General features: G+C 42.4%; 3 protein-coding genes across 6 annotated transcripts; 2 read left to right on the top strand and 1 right to left on the bottom strand.

Annotated features, from left to right (window-relative positions):
- Positions 1-1,537: 1,537 nt before the first annotated feature.
- LOC108260153 (N-acylneuraminate cytidylyltransferase B) lies at positions 1,538-11,339 on the bottom strand. Of its 4 annotated transcripts, XM_053677129.1 has the most exons (10): positions 11,116-11,339; positions 10,240-10,393; positions 8,377-8,756; positions 7,574-7,716; positions 5,702-5,857; positions 5,368-5,501; positions 4,726-4,820; positions 2,310-2,481; positions 2,060-2,225; positions 1,538-1,955 (listed from the first exon to the last, which is right to left on the bottom strand). In XM_053677129.1, exons 3-10 carry the CDS (start codon positions 8,553-8,555, stop codon positions 1,741-1,743), a joined length of 1,260 nt encoding a protein of 419 aa, XP_053533104.1. In that variant the 5' UTR covers positions 8,556-8,756; positions 10,240-10,393; positions 11,116-11,339; the 3' UTR covers positions 1,538-1,740. The 4 variants fall into 4 exon arrangements, with proteins under 4 accessions (XP_053533104.1, XP_017315702.1, XP_017315701.1 ...); XM_017460213.3 differs by lacking the exon at positions 10,240-10,393; XM_017460212.3 differs by lacking the exon at positions 11,116-11,339 and having other exon boundaries at positions 10,227-10,371.
- Positions 10,351-15,802, top strand: LOC108260162 (sialic acid synthase). Its single transcript, XM_017460228.2, has 6 exons — positions 10,351-10,581; positions 11,355-11,570; positions 12,978-13,077; positions 13,191-13,345; positions 14,649-14,915; positions 15,292-15,802. Exons 1-6 carry the CDS (start codon positions 10,450-10,452, stop codon positions 15,478-15,480), a joined length of 1,059 nt encoding a protein of 352 aa, XP_017315717.1. The 5' UTR covers positions 10,351-10,449; the 3' UTR covers positions 15,481-15,802.
- Positions 15,803-19,320: 3,518 nt separating this feature from the next.
- sat1a.2 (spermidine/spermine N1-acetyltransferase 1a, duplicate 2) lies at positions 19,321-22,051 on the top strand. The gene is given in 6 exon segments (NM_001200458.1): positions 19,321-19,564; positions 19,710-19,761; positions 20,263-20,346; positions 20,805-20,906; positions 21,248-21,288; positions 21,701-22,051. Coding segments are annotated over 6 exon segments (510 nt in total). The 5' UTR covers positions 19,321-19,498; the 3' UTR covers positions 21,866-22,051.
- The last annotated feature ends 686 nt before the right edge of the window (positions 22,052-22,737 follow it).

Here is a 22,737-nt window from a genome sequence, read left to right as displayed (position 1 = left end):
TCATCTACTGACAGCAGCACTCTTCAGTACAGCACAACAGGTTAGATGATGACTGAGATAGGAAAAGCTGGAGTAGGGAGTGCTAGGCATAAACAAACACGGCAATAATGTGTCAGTGAGAACCTGCAGGTATGGACAGGGAAATTCTTGAATTATGGACTCGGTCGCAGTGGATATCGTACCTGCTGGAAGTTCTCTCCTTCTCCAGCAGTTCTCTCCTGGAGGAGTAAAAGGAACCGTTCTCACAGATCTCACCCGGCCAATGAATTTATCCATTCTTTCAAAAAGAATGGATAATCAGCCCGCAATAAAGAAAAGCGCCGTGTTTTTATTATTCTACTTTAGTGCTAGATCTGCACAGGGCCATGACATGTTTAATTATCATATTTATCAGCATGCAGATGTTTATTACGTGTTTGTTTACGTCTCTTCATTAACGTTATTTCATTAAATGGAGACTTCTCGATGCACACTCAGGTGCACATGTTGATGAAATTAAGGGAACAGTCCTCTCCTGCCTCAGGTCTTATTAGACCCATCGTTATCGGGCCGTGGATGTAAATGGAGACTTCTCGATGCACACTGAGGTAAAGACCTCGGAGTGATTATTGACTCCAGTCTTTCATCTCATGCTCATGTAGATAATATTACTAGGATAGTCTTCTTTCATCTCAGTAATATTGCTAAGATAAGAAATGTATTGTCACTACACGACACTACAATCACCACAAACAGTTCTGCACTCGAGTCTCCATCAGTGATCAGTGGAGAAGTTCAACACAACAGACTTCCTGTAGAAACTCTAATGAATTTCCTGCTTACACAACTGCACTATTTGAGCATGTAGTATTAGCACATTTATAGAAGGGGTGTATTTATTTATAATCGCACTGTCCGGTGTCACCCAGATGAGGACGGGTTCCTTTCTGAGTCCGGTTCCTCTCGAGGTTCCTTCCTCATATCGTCTCAGGGAGTTTTTCCTCCCCACGTCTCCTCTGTCTGCTCATTAGAGATAAATTCATACATTTAACATCTATATCCTGAGTGTATATATTTCTGTACCGCTGCTCTGGGACGACGTCCACCGTTAAACACGCTACACTAATAACACTGAACTGAACTGTATTTATTTGGGGTTAATTAGAATAATTTCATTGATGACAGCTGTATGATAAATACTTTTGAGCATGAGCTTGAACGTGATTGGTTCATTCTGAACACGGCTACGCCCCCGATTATAAAAGGGTGTGTACACTTATGCGACCAGATTACTGTAACTTTCATTTGTACTTTTTTTTCCCTTTTTTATAAAAGACCTTTTTTATTGAATGTGTACAGGTAGTCATTTGGGAAAAGTTCCGTCACAAAAAGCTGCCATACAGGAGGGGTGTGTAGACTTTTTAAATATACTGTGGTGTACGTTCGGCCCGTGGACACGAGCTGCGCATGAGGACATCTCTAGATGGATTCAGTGTCTGTGTCATGGTTCTGACTGAATCACCAGGACTTTGAATTCTGAAGATCCAACATCCCACCGCAAGTTTTGAACATTTATTGAACACTCACATGTTTAATTGCATAATAACAGCCCAAATTTCATTTTTTTCAATCACCAGTGCTCAACCCTGCAGCACACCAAACCACCAATCAAATCAAACCAAGAACAGAAACGATTTGGGAAAAACCCCAGAATTTAAATGCATTTCAAGGCAACATGGCAAAACCCACATTCTATTTCCTCTAAAAATTTTTCCTATCGATGTTGTCATGATTTGGGGTCGAAAGGGTTTTCTTCTTCAGCTGGAGAAGGTAAGTAGCAAACTCGTGCAGCGCTCCGTGGCCTGCGGCGTTCTTGCAGGTGTATTTAGAGGCGATGACCGAGGCAGCAAGAGCTCCTGGAGGAACCCCACTAAAGCCAGCCTTGGATAAACACTCCACATCCTGCAGATCCGTACCTGAGGACAAAGCAGACAGGAACCAGGAGCACTTTTCAGTACTGTGAAAGAAACGTTCTTCCGAAAAAACGTTCAGGAATGTTTCGAATTGTTTGGAGTCTCACCAAAGAAGGCCACGTCTCCCCACTGCAGGCCTCGCTCCTTCATCAGACTCTCCGCTTCAGCCTGTTTGTTCTGGACTCTGTAGCGGAGAACACATCCTGCACGCTCAGCCAGCTTTTCAGACAGAACCTCAGACACCGGGTCATTGCTGGAGGAGATCAGGATCACCTGACATGCAGAACCAAATCTATGAGCATATAAAAGAAATAAAGGACGATGTTGTGACGCTACACAAGAGCAGGTAAGTCTCACCTCGACGTTCTCGCTCTGCAGCAGGTGAACGGCGCTGAGATCTTGTGTGTTGGTGGACACCAGCTCCTCCCCAGAGACCGACATGTAAATCTGTCCATCGGTCAGACAGCCGGACACGGAGCAGAACAACAGCTTAATCACTCTGGACTCATCACGCCCGAAATATCCGAACCTGCCAAAGAGCAGTAAAGAATCACCTGGTCAGTGTCTACAAATGATAACGTGTCACGAGTCAAGAAGAACGTCCCGAAATGAAAAATCTCAACTATAATTACTCATTCTGTTATTTCCAATCCAAAGACTTTTTTAAAAAACTCTCTTTTTCCCTGAGAGTACGCTCTAGAACATAATTCAGGGTCCTTCTAAACATCACAATAATAAAAATCTATACTTAATAAAATCTCGTAATATCATGAAGTGATTCTGTGAGCTGGACACAGCAAAATAAATGCCCAAAATTCCAACAGTTCACTTTGTCTAACATTTATTTCTTTTATTGAAGATTGTTTCAGGAAAATAAATTAGCATTTGACCAACAAATGATATTTTTCAGATATCCGTAATATTTGAGGTGGAGTAATTATACTGCTCAGTTATTACTCATTCCACATAAATATTCTTCATCTTTAACCACAACTTAAGAGATGGAGTAAGAGTACACAATGAACAATCACAAGAGAGGGAAATCTGCAACATGTGGCAACAAGCCGGGAAACATGCGGAGAGAAACACCTCATTCTATGATTTACTGCTGTGAGATAAAGCAGCAGGAAAGTCTGCGGTCAGTTTTGGAACTGTTTTTAACGATTTCAACACCACAGACTGAACATTTAAGACTTTATAACTTTATTATTTTCTAAACTATAAGGTAGTAATTCGAGTGGAAATGAGGACATCATTCTGAGTAACCGTTAGAGCAGGGGTGTCTGGTCTTACCCGGAGAGGGTCGTGTGGGCGCAGCTGTTTATTCCAATCAAGCCGGAGCCACACCCGGCTCCACCTGTTTAATTAGCTGATTTTATCGTTCAGAGGAATCGGGTTTGGCTTCTGCTTGATTGGAATAAACACGTGCACCACACCTGACCTTTCTGAATAGGATCGCAGCCCAGCTCTAGAGACTGGTGTGTGTGGGTGTGTGTGGGTGTGTGTGTGTGAACATTCCAGGACATCAGCAGTTTCTGTTCGGTACCAAGAACCTGTCACGGTTCCAGAGATCACACTGTTTTATTCAGTCTTCTGTTTGATGTGAACATTAGCCGAAACTCTGGACTTGTCTCTGCGTGTTTGTTATGGACCACGCTGCTGAAATATGTTTGGCTGATTAGATTCCTGCATGAACGGACAGGTGTACAGGTGTTCCTAATAAAACGGGCAGTGAGTGTAGATGAAATATTTTACACTGTAGTAACTTTTAGTGTGTTTTTCGTCTCCAAACTCGTTATTGTTAGTCTTTTGAACACAGTTTCACTGTGAAATGAATGTTTTTCTTATGTTTTATGTTTAGGGAGGAATTCCTCATCAGAGCCACGTCGCAGCATATTAATGAATCGTACTGAACGGTACTGAATGGTACTGAATGGTAGTGAATGGTAGTGAATGGTAGTGAATGGTAATGAAAGGTACTGAATGGTAGTGAATGGTACTGAATGGTAATGAAAGGTACTGAATGGTACTAAATGGTACTGAACGGTAGTGAATGGTACTGAATGGTAGTGAATGGTACTGAAAGGTACTGAATGGTACTGAATGGTAATGAAAGGTACTGAATGGTACTGAATGGTAGTGAATGGTACTGAATGGTAGTGAATGGTAGTGAATGGTACTGAATGGTAGTGAATGGTACTGAATGGTACTGAATGGTAGTGAATGGTACTGAATGGTACTGAATGGTAGTGAATGGTACTGAATGGTAGTGAATGGTAATGAATGGTACTGAATGGTACTGAATGGTAGTGAATGGTAATGAATGGTAGTGAATGGTAATGAAAGGTACTGAATGGTAGTGAATGGTACTGAATGGTAGTGAATGGTAATGAATGGTAGTGAATGGTAATGAAAGGTACTGAATGGTACTGAATGGTAATGAAAGGTACTGAATGGTACTGAATGGTAGTGAATGGTAATGAATGGTACTGAATGGTACTGAATGGTAGTGAATGGTACTGAATGGTAGTGAATGGTAGTGAATGGTACTGAATGGTACTGAAAGGTACTGAATGGTACTGAATGGTACTGAATGGTACTGAATGGTAAAGGCTTTCACATGTATAACCCTGATTAAAATGTTCCACCTTTGTGAGCTTCTGTACCTGTCCGGATGGGATTTGTAAAGGTCTGGATGAAACGTACACGGTGCAGAATAACTCCCTCAATTCAGGTTTCAGGGAAAATAGTTTTTTAAGGTTTTCGTCCCTACCTGAGGACTCTTTCAGCTGCTACGGGCCAGTCGATGTCCACGTCGATATCCACACTGTGCTCAGGAAGCATCTCGTAGTAGGCGATTCTGCCAGCCTTCGAGTCATACGGAGAAGGAGAACATGTTGTAACTACGACTCAGACTGCACCACCCTTTCATCGGGAAAGTTTATCTATCATTGTCATCATCATTATTATTATTATTATTATTATTATTATTATTATTATCATTATTATAATTTGCACTAAACTTTAAACTTTTAAAATAATCAGTACTGGATTTACGACATTGTTTATCCTTTATCTTAAACTTAGATTTAATTCCAGATTAGATGAAGTGGTTTAAACTTACAAGGATAAAAACAGACGAATAGAGGAAAGCACGGTGCTGAACTCAATTATAAACATGAAGGTTTAAATCAGATCTTAAGTTTATATTATAATTATCATTCTGAAAAATCATAATAAAACTTAGATAAGTAAATCTTGATGAACTGTTTAACCCTTTTTGGTGCAGTCCAACCCTGTGATGTAATCTGTACAGAGTTTTATTAATGTATAAAGTAAGACTTCAGTTCAGTGTCACTCCTGGACATTAATGACACGTGCACGTGTGGATAAATCAGTCATGTGGATATCGTACCTGCTGAAAGCCCTTCTCCAACAGTTCTCTCCTGGTGAAGTAAAAGGAACCGTTCTCACAGATCTCTCCTGGCCAGTCCTGACGGCGTGGTCTCCTGGAGGTGTCCAGGTTCAGAGGAACAGGGTTCTTACCTTCTAGAACAGGATTATAAACACGTAATTAATTACATGTGCAGAATGTGCCCTTTAAGCTGGGGCAAAAACCGCTGCTAAGACCCCCTTTGATCTCCGCCCAAAATACAGTACATGAACACGTCGCACTTAGTAATGTACAGATGATCTAGAGATTTTATTCCATGCATTCCCTCCTGAATGAAACTCCTCCGTCGTCATACCTTCTCTCTTCACCTCCGTCCAGCGGAACTGATGTCGGCGCACCACGGCAAACACCGAGTCATATCCCTCCTCCGTGATCATCTCTAGCGCCTCTTTAATGTGGTAAGGGTGCAGACATGGAGAAGTGGCCTGGATGTGACAAATAATGTCCACCTCTGCAACACGGATGAAGGAAGAGTGTGTTCAGGAAACGTGCGACATCTGGAGTCCTACTCGGACTGAGTCATGAGAATATCACTGGTTATTATCGGGCCTTGTGTAGGGTTCTGTAACGTTGTGTAGCGTTGTGTAGCGTTGTGTATCGTTGTGTAGGGTTGTGTATCGTTGTGTAGGGTTATGTATCATTGTGTAGGGTTGTGTAACGTTGTGTAGCGTTGTGTAGGGTTGTGTAGCGTTGTGTAGGGTTGTGTAGCGTTGTGTAGCATCGTGTAGGGTTGTGTAGGGTTGTGTAATGTTGTGTAGCGTTGTGTATGGTTGTGTAGCGTTGTGTAGGGTTGTGTAGGGTTGTGTAGCGTTGTGTAGGGTTGTGTAGCGTTGTGTAATGTTGTGTAGCGTTGTGTATGGTTGTGTAGCGTTGTGTAGGGTTGTGTAGGGTTGTGTAATGTTGTGTAGCGTTGTGTAGGGTTGTGTAGCGTTGCGTAGGGTTGTGTATGGTTGTGTAGCGTTGTGTAGTGTTGTGTAGCGTTGTGTAGGGTTGTGTAGCGTTGTGTAGGGTTGTGTATGGTTGTGTAGGGTTGTGTAGCGTTGTGTACGGTTGTGTAGCGTTGTGTAGGGTTGTGTAGGGTTGTGTAATGTTGTGTAGCGTTGTGTAGGGTTGTGTATGGTTGTGTAGCGTTGTGTAGCGTTGTGTAGCGTTGTGTAGGGTTGTGTAGCGTTGTGTAGGGTTGTGTAGCATTGTGTAATGTTGTGTAGCGTTGTGTAGGGTTGTGTAGGGTTGTGTAGCGTTGTGTATGGTTGTGTAGCGTTGTGTAGGGTTGTGTAGCGTTGTGTAGCGTTGTGTAGGGTTGTGTAGGGTTGTGTAGCGTTGTGTATGGTTGTGTAGCGTTGTGTAGGGTTGTGTAGCGTTGTGTAGCGTTGTGTAGGGTTGTGTAGGGTTGTGTAATGTTGTGTAGCGTTGTGTATGGTTGTGTAGCGTTGTGTAGGGTTGTGTAGGGTTGTGTAACGTTGTGTAGCGTTGTGTAGGGTTGTGTAGCGTTGTGTAGGGTTGTGTAGCGTTGTGTACGGTTGTGTAGCGTTGTGTAGGGTTGTGTAGGGTTGTGTAATGTTGTGTAGCGTTGTGTAGCGTTGTGTAGGGTTGTGTAGCGTTGTGTAGCGTTGTGTAGCGTTGTGTAGGGTTGTGTAGCGTTGTGTAGGGTTGTGTAGCGTTGTGTACGGTTGTGTGTTTTTCTACCACTGATTTCAGGAGAGAGAGAAAAACGAGAGTTGTAATTTCACACTGAGGCGGAAACGGCTCTGACATGATTTATCAGGGGTGTGTAAACTTTTTTTCATCCATTGTGTGAGAACAGGAACTTGAACTGAATTATGGTTGTTGGTCGGTTTCAGGTATCTGTCAGTATTGTGCACAGCGCTTCACTCAGCAGGCGTCTGTCTGTGGAGTTACTGATACGATACTGATTACTGAGTTTCTGTCATTTCAACAGAGCTGTGAGTTAATCATTGACACAAGTGTAATCATCAACCCCAATAAAGCTCGTATCTCATACACAATCTACATGTGGTGATGGGTCTCACTCGTGTTGCATCGCTGGAAGCGAGGACTGTGTACCGCTGCCACATCGTCATGATCGGCTCTAAATCACGTTCACGGTGTGTTTCTGTTTTTATTGGTCACAGACAGGTGACATGTGATCATGTGATCATGCGTGTACCTGGCCTCAGTCTGATGAACTCGCGGATGGTGTCGAGTGAACTGGAGGAATCTTTGGACACCTCGGGACTCCGGCGAATCACCCGAGCGCCCCAGAGTTTGGCAATGCACTCAATCTCATCGTGGTCTGTGGACACCCAGACGCTGAGAACGAGAGAACACGGCACATGTCTCACACGGCACATGTCTCACACGTTACATGTCTCACAGGCCACGCACACGTCTCACAGACGTCTCACACATGTCTCATATGTAATTAATTTAGATTATTTAATCACTTGATAATCTAATCAACTACAATCCAGCAGACAAAATACATTTAAAATATAAATATAAATATATATATAAACAATTTGTGTAGTTTTATTGACTTTTTGGTTGTTATTATCAAATGCACTTGCGGATCATTTTTATGCATTTTAAACTGAGTGTCGGATTTAATGCTCCTCTCCACCTGCTCCTCTCCACCTGCTCCTCTCCACCTGCTCCTCTCCACCTGCTCCTCTCCTCTCCACCTGCTCCTCTCCTCTCCACCTGCTCCTCTCCACCTGCTCCTCTCCACCTGCTCCTCTCCACCTGCTCCTCTCCTCTCCACCTGCTCCTCTCCACCTGCTCCCTCAGTACCTCTTATCATGCAAATCTCTTTTATAGCACAGATATAGTGTCTGATGAGATTAGATCTCTCGCTCAAGTTCGCACTGGCCTGAAAAACTCACACTTTACATCTTTCACCTTTTCCTGGAGGAATAAAAGCTATTGGTGGAAGAGAGATTTCTGATGAGACGTGTTTCAGATCTTTAATACCTGTCGAGAAGCTCACAGTCCAGCGCTGCTCGGATCACCCAGCCGATGAGAGGAACTCCAGCCAGGACCTTGACGTTCTTCAGGGGGATCCCTTTGCTCCCTCCTCTGGCCAGAATTAACGCCGCTTTGTGCGGATTCTCTTTCGGAGAGATTTCTCTCGGGCTGGCTGCTGCCTCCATGTCTCTCACACCGCTGACAGTGTGGTTCCTCCACTCAGAACTCCAGCACGCAGTGCAAAGACACGCCCTTTAACTGCGTCTCGTGCCTTCACCTGTTTCATCCGCAACAGAAGTCTGTCCTGGAAGATTCTGGGAAAAGATTCTGCTTTCTGCTTCAGAAAACAGCAGCTGCTGTGGCTTTGTGTGTCTTTTTCCCGCCATCTGTAAAACACAGGCATTTCATTCGTTTCATGTTGTGTTAAAACGGGAAAGGGAGAAGGAAAAAAACTCAACGTTTAATTCTTCTAGATTTATACAGTTCCGCGCGTGAGCGTTACCGAAAGGCTGCGTGCGTAAATTAATTAATCACGTGCTTTTAAAAAAGGGAAAATAAAATACAGGCAATTCACGTGAGTGTTTTTTAAGCGTGAAATATAACGTGTCTAAATCGTGTGATTATTCACTTGTGAAGTTTGTGTGTCTTTTCTGTGAGGACGGTGTCATAAAGGGGGGGGGGGGCAAAAATGGCAAAATAATAAACTCATTGCTCATTTCTAACCAATGATTTGTTGTTAAAATCATTAAAATCATTAAAAGCTTAATATTTTGACATTTTGGGTTGGTCCATTTAAAAAAATTCCCCAGGAATGTATTATATATATATATATATATATAGTGTATTATATTATTATTAGTAGTAATATTAGACCTAGAATCTGATTAAATTATTACATGGGTATAACTGGGGAAATATTTGAATCGGAATGCTGTACATGTCAGATCATTGCGGTTCGATTGGACTCTTCTGAATATGAATATGAATCTTTTTTTAAAAAAAAAAAATCTCACGTGAATTGCCTGTATTTTATTTTCCCTTTTTTTAAAAGCACGTGATTAATTAATTTACGCACGCAGCCTTTCGGTAACGCTCACGCGCGGAAATGTATAAATCGGTAATGACCGCGCGCGCGAGTTTATACAGAAGTCTATAATCTAGATTAATTAAACGTTGAGGTTTGTTTGTTTGTTTGTTTGTTTGTTTTTTGCCTTTTCCCGTTTCCGGTGTATTTTGCGACATTGTGGTCGCGCTTTTACCCGCTGCTCCGAGTGCACTTTAACCTGCGCAGTAAAACCTACTCCGACAAATCCATACAAAACTACTCAAATCATCAATGTCCTCTTTTATTTCTTAGCTTGTTTGTTTGTTTGTTTGTTTGTTTGTTTGTTTGTGTCGGGTCATGCAACCCGAAACTGTCCAAAAGTGAGTGTGACGTGTTTACACGAGATAAAAAGCATCACGGGTTTCGTTTCTGTCCTTTATAATAATCAGAATCGAGTTTTAAAAAAAGAATCGCAGCACAACAATCAAAATGAAACTGTACAGTGAACTCTCTCTCTCTCTCACACACACACACACACACACACACACACACACACACACACACACACACACACACTTAAAATAATGTTAACTTTGCGCTGCTTTTAGGAATCTCAGCTGATATCAGTTTAAAGTCCCGGTGGACGGGTCAGATGTACGGACACTGAGCGTGATGGAGGAGGTGATGCTGCGGCTGGTATGTGGAGACACACCAGAGAGTTATTTGTCTCTGCATCTGGTGAATTGTTCACTAATAGACCGATTCAAAAGTATTACAATGAATAAAAGATGAGTATCGGGAAACAGCTCACTTTCGGCATATACCGGGATGAGTGACGTGTCCATTGTCCCTGAAACATGCCACTGATCCGGTATGGAGGAGGAGGAGGAGGAGGAGGAGGAGGATCATTGTGAAGAGTATAAATTGGCTCCTGACCATCATGCAAGCCTCTTCAGATACTGCTGCTCCTGAGAACATCTTAAAGAAAAGACGCGCAAATTATCTACAGATACAGGGTTAGGACTGGACAGAAGATGCCTCTCGAGTTTGAACTTTGTCCCGGAAGAAGGATCGGGGGGTCAAACCCCTGTTTCATTATCGCAGAGATCGGTCAGAATCATCAAGGAGACATTGAGATTGCCAAGAAAATGATTCGCATGGCTAAGGTACTGCAGGTCCAGAACATTATTATTATTATTATTATTATTATTATTATTATTATTATTATTATTATATCAGACCTGTTAACTTTTATTATTAAACACAGTTATTTACGCACAATAATTTGTGAAAATATCAGAAAAGACATAACTATAATTTCATCAATATATTCTAGGAGAAAAAAATTGTAAAAATATGTGGAATCTGCAAACACGCTTATAAAAATCATAATAATAATAATACTAATAATAATAATAATAATAATAATAATAATAATAATAATAAGTAGAAGAAGAAGTTAATCTGCCGTGTGACTAAATAATAATAAATAAGATGGTGCATTCATTACATAATAAATAGAAAAAGATATGTTTATCTGATAAACCAAGAAACTGTAAGAAGCTGCTTTCTCAAAAAATAAAAAATAAAAACCTTCATGCCTGACTGTATCTGGAAATGCATCATTCAATTTCAACACAACTCATTCATCACAAATAACAGAACCAAAGTCATGCCTTATTTCTCTCCAGCACACTTACACATCAGACGCTTCCTCAGAACATCAGACCTCGCCGTGCAGACTCTCCTCTCCAGCCCCAGGAGAGGAACAGCACAAGCCCATTTCACACGAGTCGATCATTAGCTCACTTTATACCCCTCCGTGTCCCTCACTGCGCATGTCACTCACACACTGAGTGTCGGATCGATTACATTAGATCAGACGATGACCTCTCACCATCCTCCTCCTTTTCCTCCTCCTCTTCCCCTCCTCCTGCAGAGCTGTGGTGCAGACTGCGTGAAATTCCAGAAGAGTGAGCTCGAGCACAGGTTCGCCAAGCGCGCGCTCGAGCGTTCCTACTCCTCTCCTCACGCGTGGGGGGCCACATACGGGGACCACAAGCGCCACCTGGAGTTCAGTCATGAGCAGTACAGAGAACTGCAGAGCTTCGCTAATGAAGTGGGCATTTTCTTCACCGCCTCCGGGATGGATGAGGTGAGCGGGGGGGGGGGGGACTTCAAAAATGTGTTCAGTTAAAGTTACAAATTAATTGATAAAAATGTGATCAGTAACGTAATCCAAGTATCACAATATGAAAGGAATGTAATCTGATTATTTTTGGATTACTTCAAGGTCACATATGCAAATAAAGTCAAGAGAAAAGCAATACGATCTAAAGTACATTTATTTAGAGCTTATTTCAGAGCTTAAACATGTGCAATGTTCGGATTTGTTTTAATAAAATAAATAAACAAATAAAAGACCTCTGTCCCTTATGACGGTAACATTACATCACAAAAGCTAGACCATATTCTGGTTTTCTGAAAAGAGGACACCTTTTTGTGTCGTAGAGTTCAGAACAGTGCTGCTATGAATGCAGACTTTAATACACTGAAAAAGACACACGATTAGCATCACGTAAATAAATATAAATTCCTACTTTCTTTTGAATGTTCATGGAATAAAATAAAATATCAGATACTGCGAGTGAACCTTCTGCCATCATTTACACATTCGAATGGCCGTGTAATACGAAGCAACGCGACAAGATTAAATTAAACATGACCTTATATGGTCATGGGCGTTGTTCCGACTCGGGACAGCTTCATTCGCTGCTATTGTGGAGTAACTGTTTAACACCGAACACAACATCGCTTCCCCTTCACGCGCTCGCTGAGAGGGGGGTAACGGTCGAGAGGCAGGAATTTGGACAATAGTTGCTGTGAGCCTTTTATAATCGACCAATCGGTGTGCGAGGAGGCGGGGCTTAGAGAGAGGGTTAAAGCAATGCACACACACGCACACATCATGCAGTATTAGACCATAAACACATCATAATGAAACTAAAGCAGAATCCCGGACATTTTCTCAAATTTAGAAGCTTTTTTAAGGTCTGAAAGAGAGGACATGTTCCGGGGAAAAGAGGACGCACAAAAACAAAAACATTTCACAGAACAATTTGTGTTTCTACCAAATTAACTTTGTGCAAAATGTATTAGCGCTGCACCAGGAGGTTCTCACGTGAGCCACGACTGACTGTGTTGTGTTCTAGCAAAAGATTCATTTCTTTGGTTTTAAATGAATAAAATCCCGATCCTGTAATCCTGATAGTATTCCCTTTTTTCACTAAATGCACCTGTAAGCTGATGACTTTGTTTTCTGACGTCACTGTAACGGATTACAGTCACCAGTGTTTTATATCGTGATTACGTAACGCCGTTACATGTACTCCGTCACGCCCCACACCTGGAGGTGAGTGAGGCCAGAGCTCGAGCTGAAAGCATCAAGTGTGACAGGATCAATCCTAAATACTGTGGTGTCAATCTAATGATAAGATGATTGAGATCTTTTACCTTTAATGCTCAGGGTATAAGTGTTTCTCCCTGATCATTTCTCTCACAGATGGCTGTAGAGTTTCTGCATGAAATCAACGTCCCCTTCTTCAAAGTCGCCTCGGCCGACACCAACAACCTTCCCTACCTGGAGAAGACTGCCAAGAAAGGTGGCTCCTCTTTTTAAGTAACGTGAGACCTAGAAATGTGTACAGATTTTGTAGATTTTGTACATCTGTACTAACGTTGTACGGGACTGAGATGTTCTCCGTCATGTCCTCAGGTCGTCCCATGGTGATCTCCAGTGGTATGCAGTCGATGGAGATCATGCGCAATGTTTATCAGACGGTGAAGAAGCACAACTCAGCGTTCACCTTCCTGCAGTGCACCAGCGCGTATCCTCTCCCCATGGAGCACGTCAACCTGCGCATCATCACCGTGAGGCTCTCTCACTCCGGGACACCGGTCCATTTTAGCACAAAAATGATCACCTGTAAATGACATCTACACTGTGAATGGGTTCCTCAAGGGTTCTTTTGGTTTCAGAAAAAGGTCATTAATAAAGGTTTAACCTTTAACCATCCAAAGAATCCTAGAAGAACCCTTCAGCAGAAGGTTTCACAGAGGGTTGTTTTAGGAAAGAAAGAACAGAAATATCTCACCTCTTCAACAAGTACAACAACAACCTCTACCCCGTATTCTGTTAAAGAAGTTTACTGCTTTATTAAATGTTTTAATTAACCTTTTAACAGGGTTATGGATGTTAAAGTTTCAGTCATCACCGCACCACTCTCTCCTCCTGTCAAGAGCAATATACGCTACTGTCCAAATGTTTGGAATCACTCCGAAAATGTCATGTTTTTAAAGGAAAAGTCGTACTTTTATCCATCAGACGAGCTGAATAGAAAATATCGTCAAAACACGGACGAGGTTAGAAATAACCATTTAATCACAATTTAGTGCTTCAAACTTCAAACAAAAATATTTGCAGAATTTACAGCCTTGAAGATGTTTAGCATTCCGTCAGTTAATTGAAGAAATCTGCATTGGTTTCACGCCACGCTTCCTGAAGCACCTCCCGGAAGCTGGACTGGTCTGATGGCCGTCCGGTAAAACTTCTCCTACATCTCAGTGTGATTCAGTGATTTCGCTGACCAGTCCATTACAGACAGAATTCCCGCTCGCCGCTTCTGCCATAAATAGGTTTTGCATCATTTTTTTTGAGCAGTGTTTGGGTCATTGTCCTGTTAAAAGATGAAACGCTCCAATCTAGCGCCATCTAGAGGGTACAGCATGACATTGCAGAATGGAGTGACAGCCTTAAATTAGTCTGTCCATAACACTTTTTTTCCCAATCATCCTCCGTCCGGTGTTTACGGCCGAGTCACGGCATCAGGTTTCTGAAAGTCTGCCTAGAAGACCAGCATCTCGGAGTCGCTTCTTCACAGCTGAAGATGAGACTGGTGTCTTGTGGGTAATATTTAACAAAGCTGCTAGCTGAGGGCTCGTGAGGCGTCTGTTTCTCAAACTAGAGACTCTGATGTATTGATCCTCCTGCACAGTTGTGTACCGGAGCCTCACATTTCTCTTTATGTCCTGTGAAGGGAGTAGTTAGTAATGCACACCTCTGTAAGATATTGTCATGTCTTCATTTCTTTCTGAGTGATTCTACACATTTCACTGGCAGTGTATGAAAAACAACCGTCTCTGAACTGATGTTAATTCTCATCTCTCCGTGCAGGAATTCCAGAAGGAATTCCCAGATATCCCAATCGGTTACTCTGGACACGAGGCAGGCATCAGCGTGTCCGTGGCTGCTGTAGCTCTGGGTGCAAAGGTCGTGGAACGGCACGTGACCTTGGACAAAAGCTGGAAAGGCAGCGACCATGCGGCGTCACTGGAGCCGGCCGAGCTGGCGGCGCTGGTACGAGAGATTCGGGTGGTGGAGGTGGCGCTGGGATCTCCAGTGAAGCAGATGCTTCCCTGCGAATCCTCCTGCCACAGCAAGGTCAGAAACTTTTAAAGAGAAAGTTCCACAGAGTACAGTGTACTAAATTTACACTCCTGAATCCCATCTCTGTCTTTCTCCACAAAGCTTTCGCATGAAACTCTTCTGTCTGTCCTGAACCGCTTAGTTCAGAAATCACCAGACATCTCAGACACCATGCTCTCCTGAGAACTCCAGCCCAACTTCTCTCCACTTTTTACAGTCCCATAATCACACAGTTAGTTGATCTGCCGTCACAGTATCGTCGACATGTTCATGCAATCCAGCGTGTTCTACCATTCTACCTGCTCTCTACACACTTTGCACCCCACATGGGTTCTGAATGAAAATATATTCAAATGTTTATAAACGGAAACTCATCTTTTTCTGGTTTCAGCTGGGAAAGTCGGTGGTGGCGAAGAAGGCGGTGAAGAAAGGCACAGAATTAACCCTGGACATGCTGGGGGTGAAGGTGGCAGAACCACAAGGCATCCCGCCGGAAAAGATCTTCAAACTGGTGGGAAAGAAAATCACCGAGGACGTGGAGGAAGACGACACCATCACAAACGACATGATCAAATACTGATTCCTTCATTTACATTCATACATCTGTGTTTCATTTCAGATTTTTTTTACTGTGGACAGCTGTGGGGTTTGGAAAAATGTTATATTTTTAAACATTCTTGGTCGACAAGTAAGGTTTCTGATTCTGATTATTCCTCTTCCTCAGTGCTGGGTTACCAGTTACCAGTCTAATGTTTACTTTACCTCTTAAACACAACGCAGAGTTTTTATTGTTTCAGTGATTGCTGAATAGATTTGAATATATTGATATATTTGTATGGAATGTGGGAATATATTTATGTGCTTTTAATTATCAAATCAAATAAACAATATTCACTTTAAAATGCTTGTATCCTCTGTATTTACAGTGCTGTGCATAAGTATTCACCCCTTGAACTTTTCCACATTTTGTGGTGTTGCAATCTGAAACCTTGACGTTCTGATGAACTGAAATCCACTTCATTTCAATTGAGCCTCATAAATCTACACAAAATATCCAGTAATACTGAACTCAGCAATATATATATACAGTATCTCACAAAAGTGAGCGCACCCCTCACATTTGTGTAAATATTTGATGATATCTTTTCATGTGAAACACTGAAGAAATGACACTGTGCTACAGTGTAAAGTAGTGAGTGTACAGCTTGTGTAACAGTGTCAATGTGCCGTCCCCTCAAAATAACTCAACACACAGACAATGTCTAAACCGCCGGCAACAAAAGTGAGTACACCCCTAAGTGAAAATGTCCAAACAGGGCCCAATTAGCTATTTTCCCTCCGCGGTGTCATGTGACTTGTTAGTGCTACAAGGTCTCAGGTGTGAATGGGGAGCAGGTGTGTTAAATTTGGTGTCATCGCTCTCACACTCCCTTATACTGGTCACTGGAAGTTCAACATGGCACCTCATGGCAAAGAACTCTCTGAGGATCTGAAAAAAAGAATTGTTGCTCTACATAAAGATGGCCTAGGCTATAAGAAGATTGCCAAGACCCTGACACTGAGCTGCAGCACGGTGGCCAAGACCATACAGCGGTTTAACAGGACAGGTTCCACTCAGAACAGGCCTCGCCATGGTCGACCAAAGAAGTTGAGTGCACGTGCTCAGCGTCATATCCAGAGGTTGTCTTTGGGAAATAGACGTATGAGTGCTGCCAGCATTGCTGCAGAGGTTGAAGGGGGGGGGGGGGGGGGGGGGGGGTCAGCCTGTCAGTGCTCAGACCCTACGCCGCACACTGCATCAGATTGCTGTGCATGGCTGTCGTCCCAGAAGGAAGCCACTTCTAAAGATGATGCACAAGAAAGCCTGCAAACAGTTTGGTGAAGACAAGCAGACTAAGGACATGGATTACTGGAACCATGTCCTGTGGTCTGATGAGACCGAGATCAACTTATTTGGTTCAGATGGTGTCAAGCGTGTGTGGGGCAACCAGGTGAGGAGTACAAAGACAAGTGTGTCTTGCCTACAGTCAAGCATGGTGGTGGGAGTGTCATGGTCTGGGGCTGCATGAGTGCTGCCAGCACTGGGGAGCTACAGTTCATTGAGGGAACCATGAATGCCAACATGTACTGTGGCATACTGAAGCAGAGCATGATCTCCTCCCTTCAGAGACTGGGCCACAGGGCAGTATTCCAGCATGATAATGACCCCAAACACACCTCCAAGACCACCACTGCCTTGCTAAAGAAGCTGAGGGTGAAGGTGATGGACTGGCCAAGCATGTCTCCAGACCTAAACCCTATTGAGCATCTGTGGGGCATCCTCAAACGGAAGGTGGAGGAGCACAAGGTCTCTGACATCCACCAGCTCCGTGATGTGGTCATGGAGGACTGGAAGAGGACTCCAGAGGAACCTGTGAAGCTCTGGTGATCTCCATGCCCAAGAGGGGTAAGGCAGTGCTGGAAAATAATGGTGTTCACACACAATACTGACACTTTGGGCCCAATTTGGACATTTTCACTTAGGGGTGTAATCACTTTTGTTGCCAGCGGTTTAGACATTAATGGCTGTGTGTTGAGTTATTTTGAGGGAACAGCAAATTTACACTGTTACACAAGCTGTACACTCACTACTTTACACTGTAGCACAGTGTCATTTCTTCAGTGTGTCACATGACAAGATATCATCAAATATTTACACAAATGTGAGGGGTGTCCTCACTTTTGTGAGATACTATATATATATATATATATATATATATATATATATATATATATATATATATATATATATATATATATATCTTGCAAAATTATTTACAAATAAAAAAACATAAAAGTTGTCAGTATATAAGTATTCCTCCCCATTACTGTGAAACCCCTAAATTAGTTCTGGTTCGGTTTCCATCAGAAGTCATCTGTATGTAATTAAAGTGTCACATGATCAAAATAAAGTACACCTGTTCCTGGAAGAACCCCAGAGTTTGTTAAACAAACTTGAAGACCAGGGAGCTATCAAACCAAGTCCAGGAACAAGCTCTGGAAAAGAGTTTTCGTTAAAAATATCCCAAACTTTGAACATCTCACAGAACATTCCTCCATCCATTTTCCATACGGGCGGGGGACATCCTGAACGGCGTGCCAACCCGTGTGTGTGTGTGTGTGTGTGTGTGTGTGTGTCCTGACATCTGAAAGACAGGTCTGATGTAATGTGCTGTGCTCTGTGAGTACAGTGAGTCTTATCATTAGGAGCATGTTTACATGCTGTCTTATGCAGAAGCCCTCAGGACGTGTACACAGTGATGCAGTATAAGATCTGAACACACTGAAAACACTGAAGCAAATCCTGATGCACATAATCCATCATTATTATAATACATTATAACTATTATAATACATATAACTATTATAATACAAATAATACTGTTGCTGTTCTTCAGAAACCCACAGGAGCAAATATCTTCAAACAGCAAAGTGATTTTTATCCCGTTAGATGTGCGTTCTTCCTGTGGACCAGAATGAACACAAATATAGACAGTATTATGGGATATACTTCCCGATGCAGCGGTAACTCAGAGCGTAACACCTTTGGGCATTACATGTCGTTATTTCATAAATAAAAAGTCGTAATTGTTGGTAAACTGCGGTGGAATAAAACACTTGGGGACGTGCGGTTAGAGGAAAATAATCAGCCTTGGGGTGATGATAATGATAACTCGTCTTTGTGGTGTTGGTTATGTTCCTCTAACAGCATGCCAAGTGTTTTATTCCTTTCACAGTTAATAACACTAAAAACACCAGCAGGAAAAAAGGGGTTGTGTGGATGGTTACAGGTTCTACCACTGGAACTAGGAACCTTCATGTGGAACATTTACATTTCTTCATTTACATTTACACATTTACACATTTACACATTTAGCAGATGCTTTTATCCAAAGCGACTTACAAATGAGAAACAAACCGGAAAACTCTTTCGGGTACAGGGTGGGATTCTTATTATTTATTTAATTTCTTGTTTATTTACAGGCAGTTAAAGAAAGCAGATCTACAAACATGCTGAATAGGGTCTATATGTTTAAAAAAGAATGTAAGCCTATAAAACGGATGAATGAACAGAGCGCGTTTTGTGCTTTTCTAGGTTAGAGATTTAGATGATAACACATCCCCCAGCTGATCCGCTCTTGAACTGGAAGGAACCGGCTGGAGCTGAGACGATGACTGTGGGCTCGATCCCAAACCGCTGCTTCCTCCGTACCTAGGGGCCCTAACTAGGGCACGAACACAATAGATCCTGCTCACTTTATAGTGCACTGTGTGTCTAACAGTTACACGTGTGAGACTGAGCCACTGAGTCACAGGAAAATAGAGGAGCGGTCTCTCTCTGTGTCTGGATGACGTCACGCCGGGGTATTAATACAGGTCTGGAGGATGAAGAACACCAGAACGCCTTCACAGCCACTGCAGTTTCCATGTAATCCCTTAAAGACAGGATCTAACTCTGTGCTGAGGGTCTCCCCTTAGAACCGAATGAAGAAACGAATCTTGCTTTACTTCGCATATAGAGGATTAGTGAGAAAAGGGAAAAAGAGCAAAAGGAGAAAATGGCCGGTTTTATATTACGGAACGCTGAACCCAAGGACGTCTCAGATATTCTCCGTCTCATAAAGGTAAAGATCATTCTAATACGAATTTACACATTTAATGTCTACCCGTTTCTTTCTCTTTCTTATTTTATTGCTTCCTGTTTTGTATTCTGTTCCTTATTTGTCTTATTTGTCTCATATGTGGTTTTTGTTCTGCTGATCATTTCAGGAACTTGCGAAGTTTGAGAAAATGGAAGAACAAGTTGTTCTGACCGAGAAAGGTACGCAGCATTTCCTGTATATACCCACATGTCCCGCCTCCTGCTCTGATTGGCTAGCAGCGCACTCTGACAAGCGTTCTGATTGGGCAATATGAATCTGCGCCACGTTTTCCGCTATACAGATTTCTTTGATGCAGGATGTGATGTTCAGAAGGCCAGTGTGTGACACTTAACATTATGACCTTTATCAAATGTGTATATTGTTAGTGATAAAGTGTGTACATTAAGATTCTGATCATCAAAACTCTAAAGAATCTAGTTCCATCCTACACACACACACACACACACACACACACACACACTGTAATGTAATATGTGGTACATACAGGACAGTTAGATGAAACACAGTTACGTATAAGTGTGTAGGTTTAGCGCGAGTGTGTGGGGTCTATTTTGGGGGACCATGTAGGGCGCATCACGCCTGTCCATTCTCCAGACTGAAGCTGAGGTATGAACTGCAGGTGGGATTCATCACTACATGTTCTCCTGTTTGTGTTCTAGAGCTGCTGGAGGACGGTTTCGGAGATCATCCGTTCTACCACTGCATCATCGCTGAAGTGCCCAAGGACAAGCAGAGTGCACAGGGCAAGTTACTGTACCATAACACCACCACCACAGACTCAACACGGCTCGCTCTCGGATGCCCCTCTTCACCTAGAACCGTTTACACACAACTCGTTTAAGAGAGATTTCACAGAAGAATCTCTCACACAGCCCGGGCAATCCCCGGTGCTTTCTTACATCTTGTATAAAAGTGCAGCGTGTGGGTTATGAATCAGTTGCTAATGAAATAAATGTTTAAATAGTTTACACGGGAGTCAGGTACGGATTCATTAATAATAGTCCCTAGACACCGGGTAGTGCACGATGTGTCCGAGGCAGGGATTTAGGGATGTTCTCTGTGGAGGTTCAGTAGATATGACGTCTACATGAATGAACTTCGGTGCACTCTTTGTGTAGAGAGCAAGAGAGCGAGTCAGGATTCAGACGCTGCGTGTGGTAAGCGTGAGGATGTCATTTTTCTCCACTTTTCTTGTGTTCAGGCCACACGGTGGTCGGCTTCGCCATGTACTACTTCACCTACGACCCCTGGATCGGGAAGCTGCTCTACCTGGAAGACTTTTATGTCATGGGGGAGTTCAGAGGTACAGAACCGAGTTTATATTCCCGAGCCGATCGCATTCACTGACGGAAAGCACTCACACTGGAGACTCCTTCCATAAATGTTAAATAAACATGGCTTTACAGAAAACGTACACCTCGGGTCACGTGAGCCGTGTGAATTAGTTCTTACCACAGAAACAACAGCAGTAACGTATTACAACTAGAGCATTTATATAATCACTGTAAACGAATAGCAATCTAGAATTCATTAGCAGTGTTGTGTAACTGTGTACAGCGTCTGTGTGTATTGAGTGCACACTTTTGCACACTAATTTACCTGCTTGTCTGTGTTTGAGTGTAAATTTGTCTTTTGGTGTTTCAGGTTATGGCATTGGCTCTGAAATCCTGAAGCAGCTCAGTGAAGTGAGTTTCACACCTCAGGAACCTTCTGCACTGCTTTATTAAACATTTAAAGCATAAAAAAGTCCTATTTTATCTGAACGTGAATCAGACAAGACCTTTGCTTTGCACTGGAGCAATACGGAGTCAAAAGTTTATACACCGTTTCTCGTACAATACCCTTTGATATTTTGTAATGTTTTAGGATAATAAAGGACAACATCACTATTATGTAACACGTGGAATTATGCAGTAACACAGGAAAGGGGTGTGGCCTAAAGTGCAGATTATACGTTAGATTCATTTCACATTTCATTTAGATCTGTAATACAGACCGGAGGCTATAAACGTCCATTGGCTACGTTAGCGTCAAAGAGACACTGTAGACATTTAATTTATGCGAAAACTGACGGTTTTATATTGATTTCTCTCCCAGATGGCGGTGAAGTGTCGCTGCAGCAGTTTGCAGTTCATCGTGGCCGAGTGGAACAAATCCTCCATCGAGTTCTACAAACGCCGCGGCGCCAGCGATCTCTCGCTGGAGGAGGGCTGGAGGCTGTTCGAGATCGACAAGGAGAGTCTGATCAAAATGATCAAGTAGACGAGATGAGAAATAAACACAAAGCCTCATGTTTAACTCCGAATTGTGTCGCGTTCCTCACTATAATCATTCTGATGTCGCGGATCGTCTGCTTCAGGAAAAGACACGGAACTGTTCTCGTTATAGTGGGGTTTTTGTTTTGTTTTTGTTTTTTTAGAATAAATTGAATGGAATATTTACATAAACTCACAAAAAATGTTCTTCTGGTTTGTTCATGAAAGAGCCGATGGAGCTTTGAAACGTTTTTGTAGGTGTAACAGAACGAATTCAAACTTATCACAATAAATATTAATCACATGGAAGGACTGTGGTTGTGGAAAATGAATCATTCCCTTTCTGGATAAAGAATCATAGATTCGAATCAAATAGTGGATGGTTCTTTTGTGTCTTCACAGCAGAACCCATTCTGGCAGATTTCCGTGTACACACGAACATGCTCGAGCGTGTTCAAAAACATCACAACACTTTCTATAAAGTAAAAATGAACGAACGACTAATTAACGATTCAAAATGTACAATCCGTCAATAATGATGATGATTAAGGAGCTTTTCTGTGTTTCATGTGTGCAGAGAAGAGAAAAGGCAATAGGAGTTCCTACTGCTGAGAACCTTTCTGATCCAGAACTGCTCCGTTACGGGTTCTACAGCAGAACTAAACTCTTTAGACTTCCGCATTTTCCAAGAGTTTCAGTGATACAATATGTAAAACCTCATAATCCTGACATAAATCTTCCACCTGTGGCGTGTGTGTGTGTGTGTGTGTGTGTGTGTGTGTGTATGCGATGTAAATTTCTTATCCCAAGAGAAATAACAGCGTAAGACAGCGCGAATCCACAGAAGAAAATGTTTTTTGTATTCTTAAAGAGTATTTG

Source organism: Ictalurus punctatus, chromosome 28 (genome assembly GCF_001660625.3).
Source record: "Ictalurus punctatus breed USDA103 chromosome 28, Coco_2.0, whole genome shotgun sequence".
Classification (NCBI taxonomy): Eukaryota; Metazoa; Chordata; class Actinopteri; order Siluriformes; family Ictaluridae; genus Ictalurus; species Ictalurus punctatus.
This window is presented reverse-complemented; position numbering and strand designations above follow the sequence as displayed.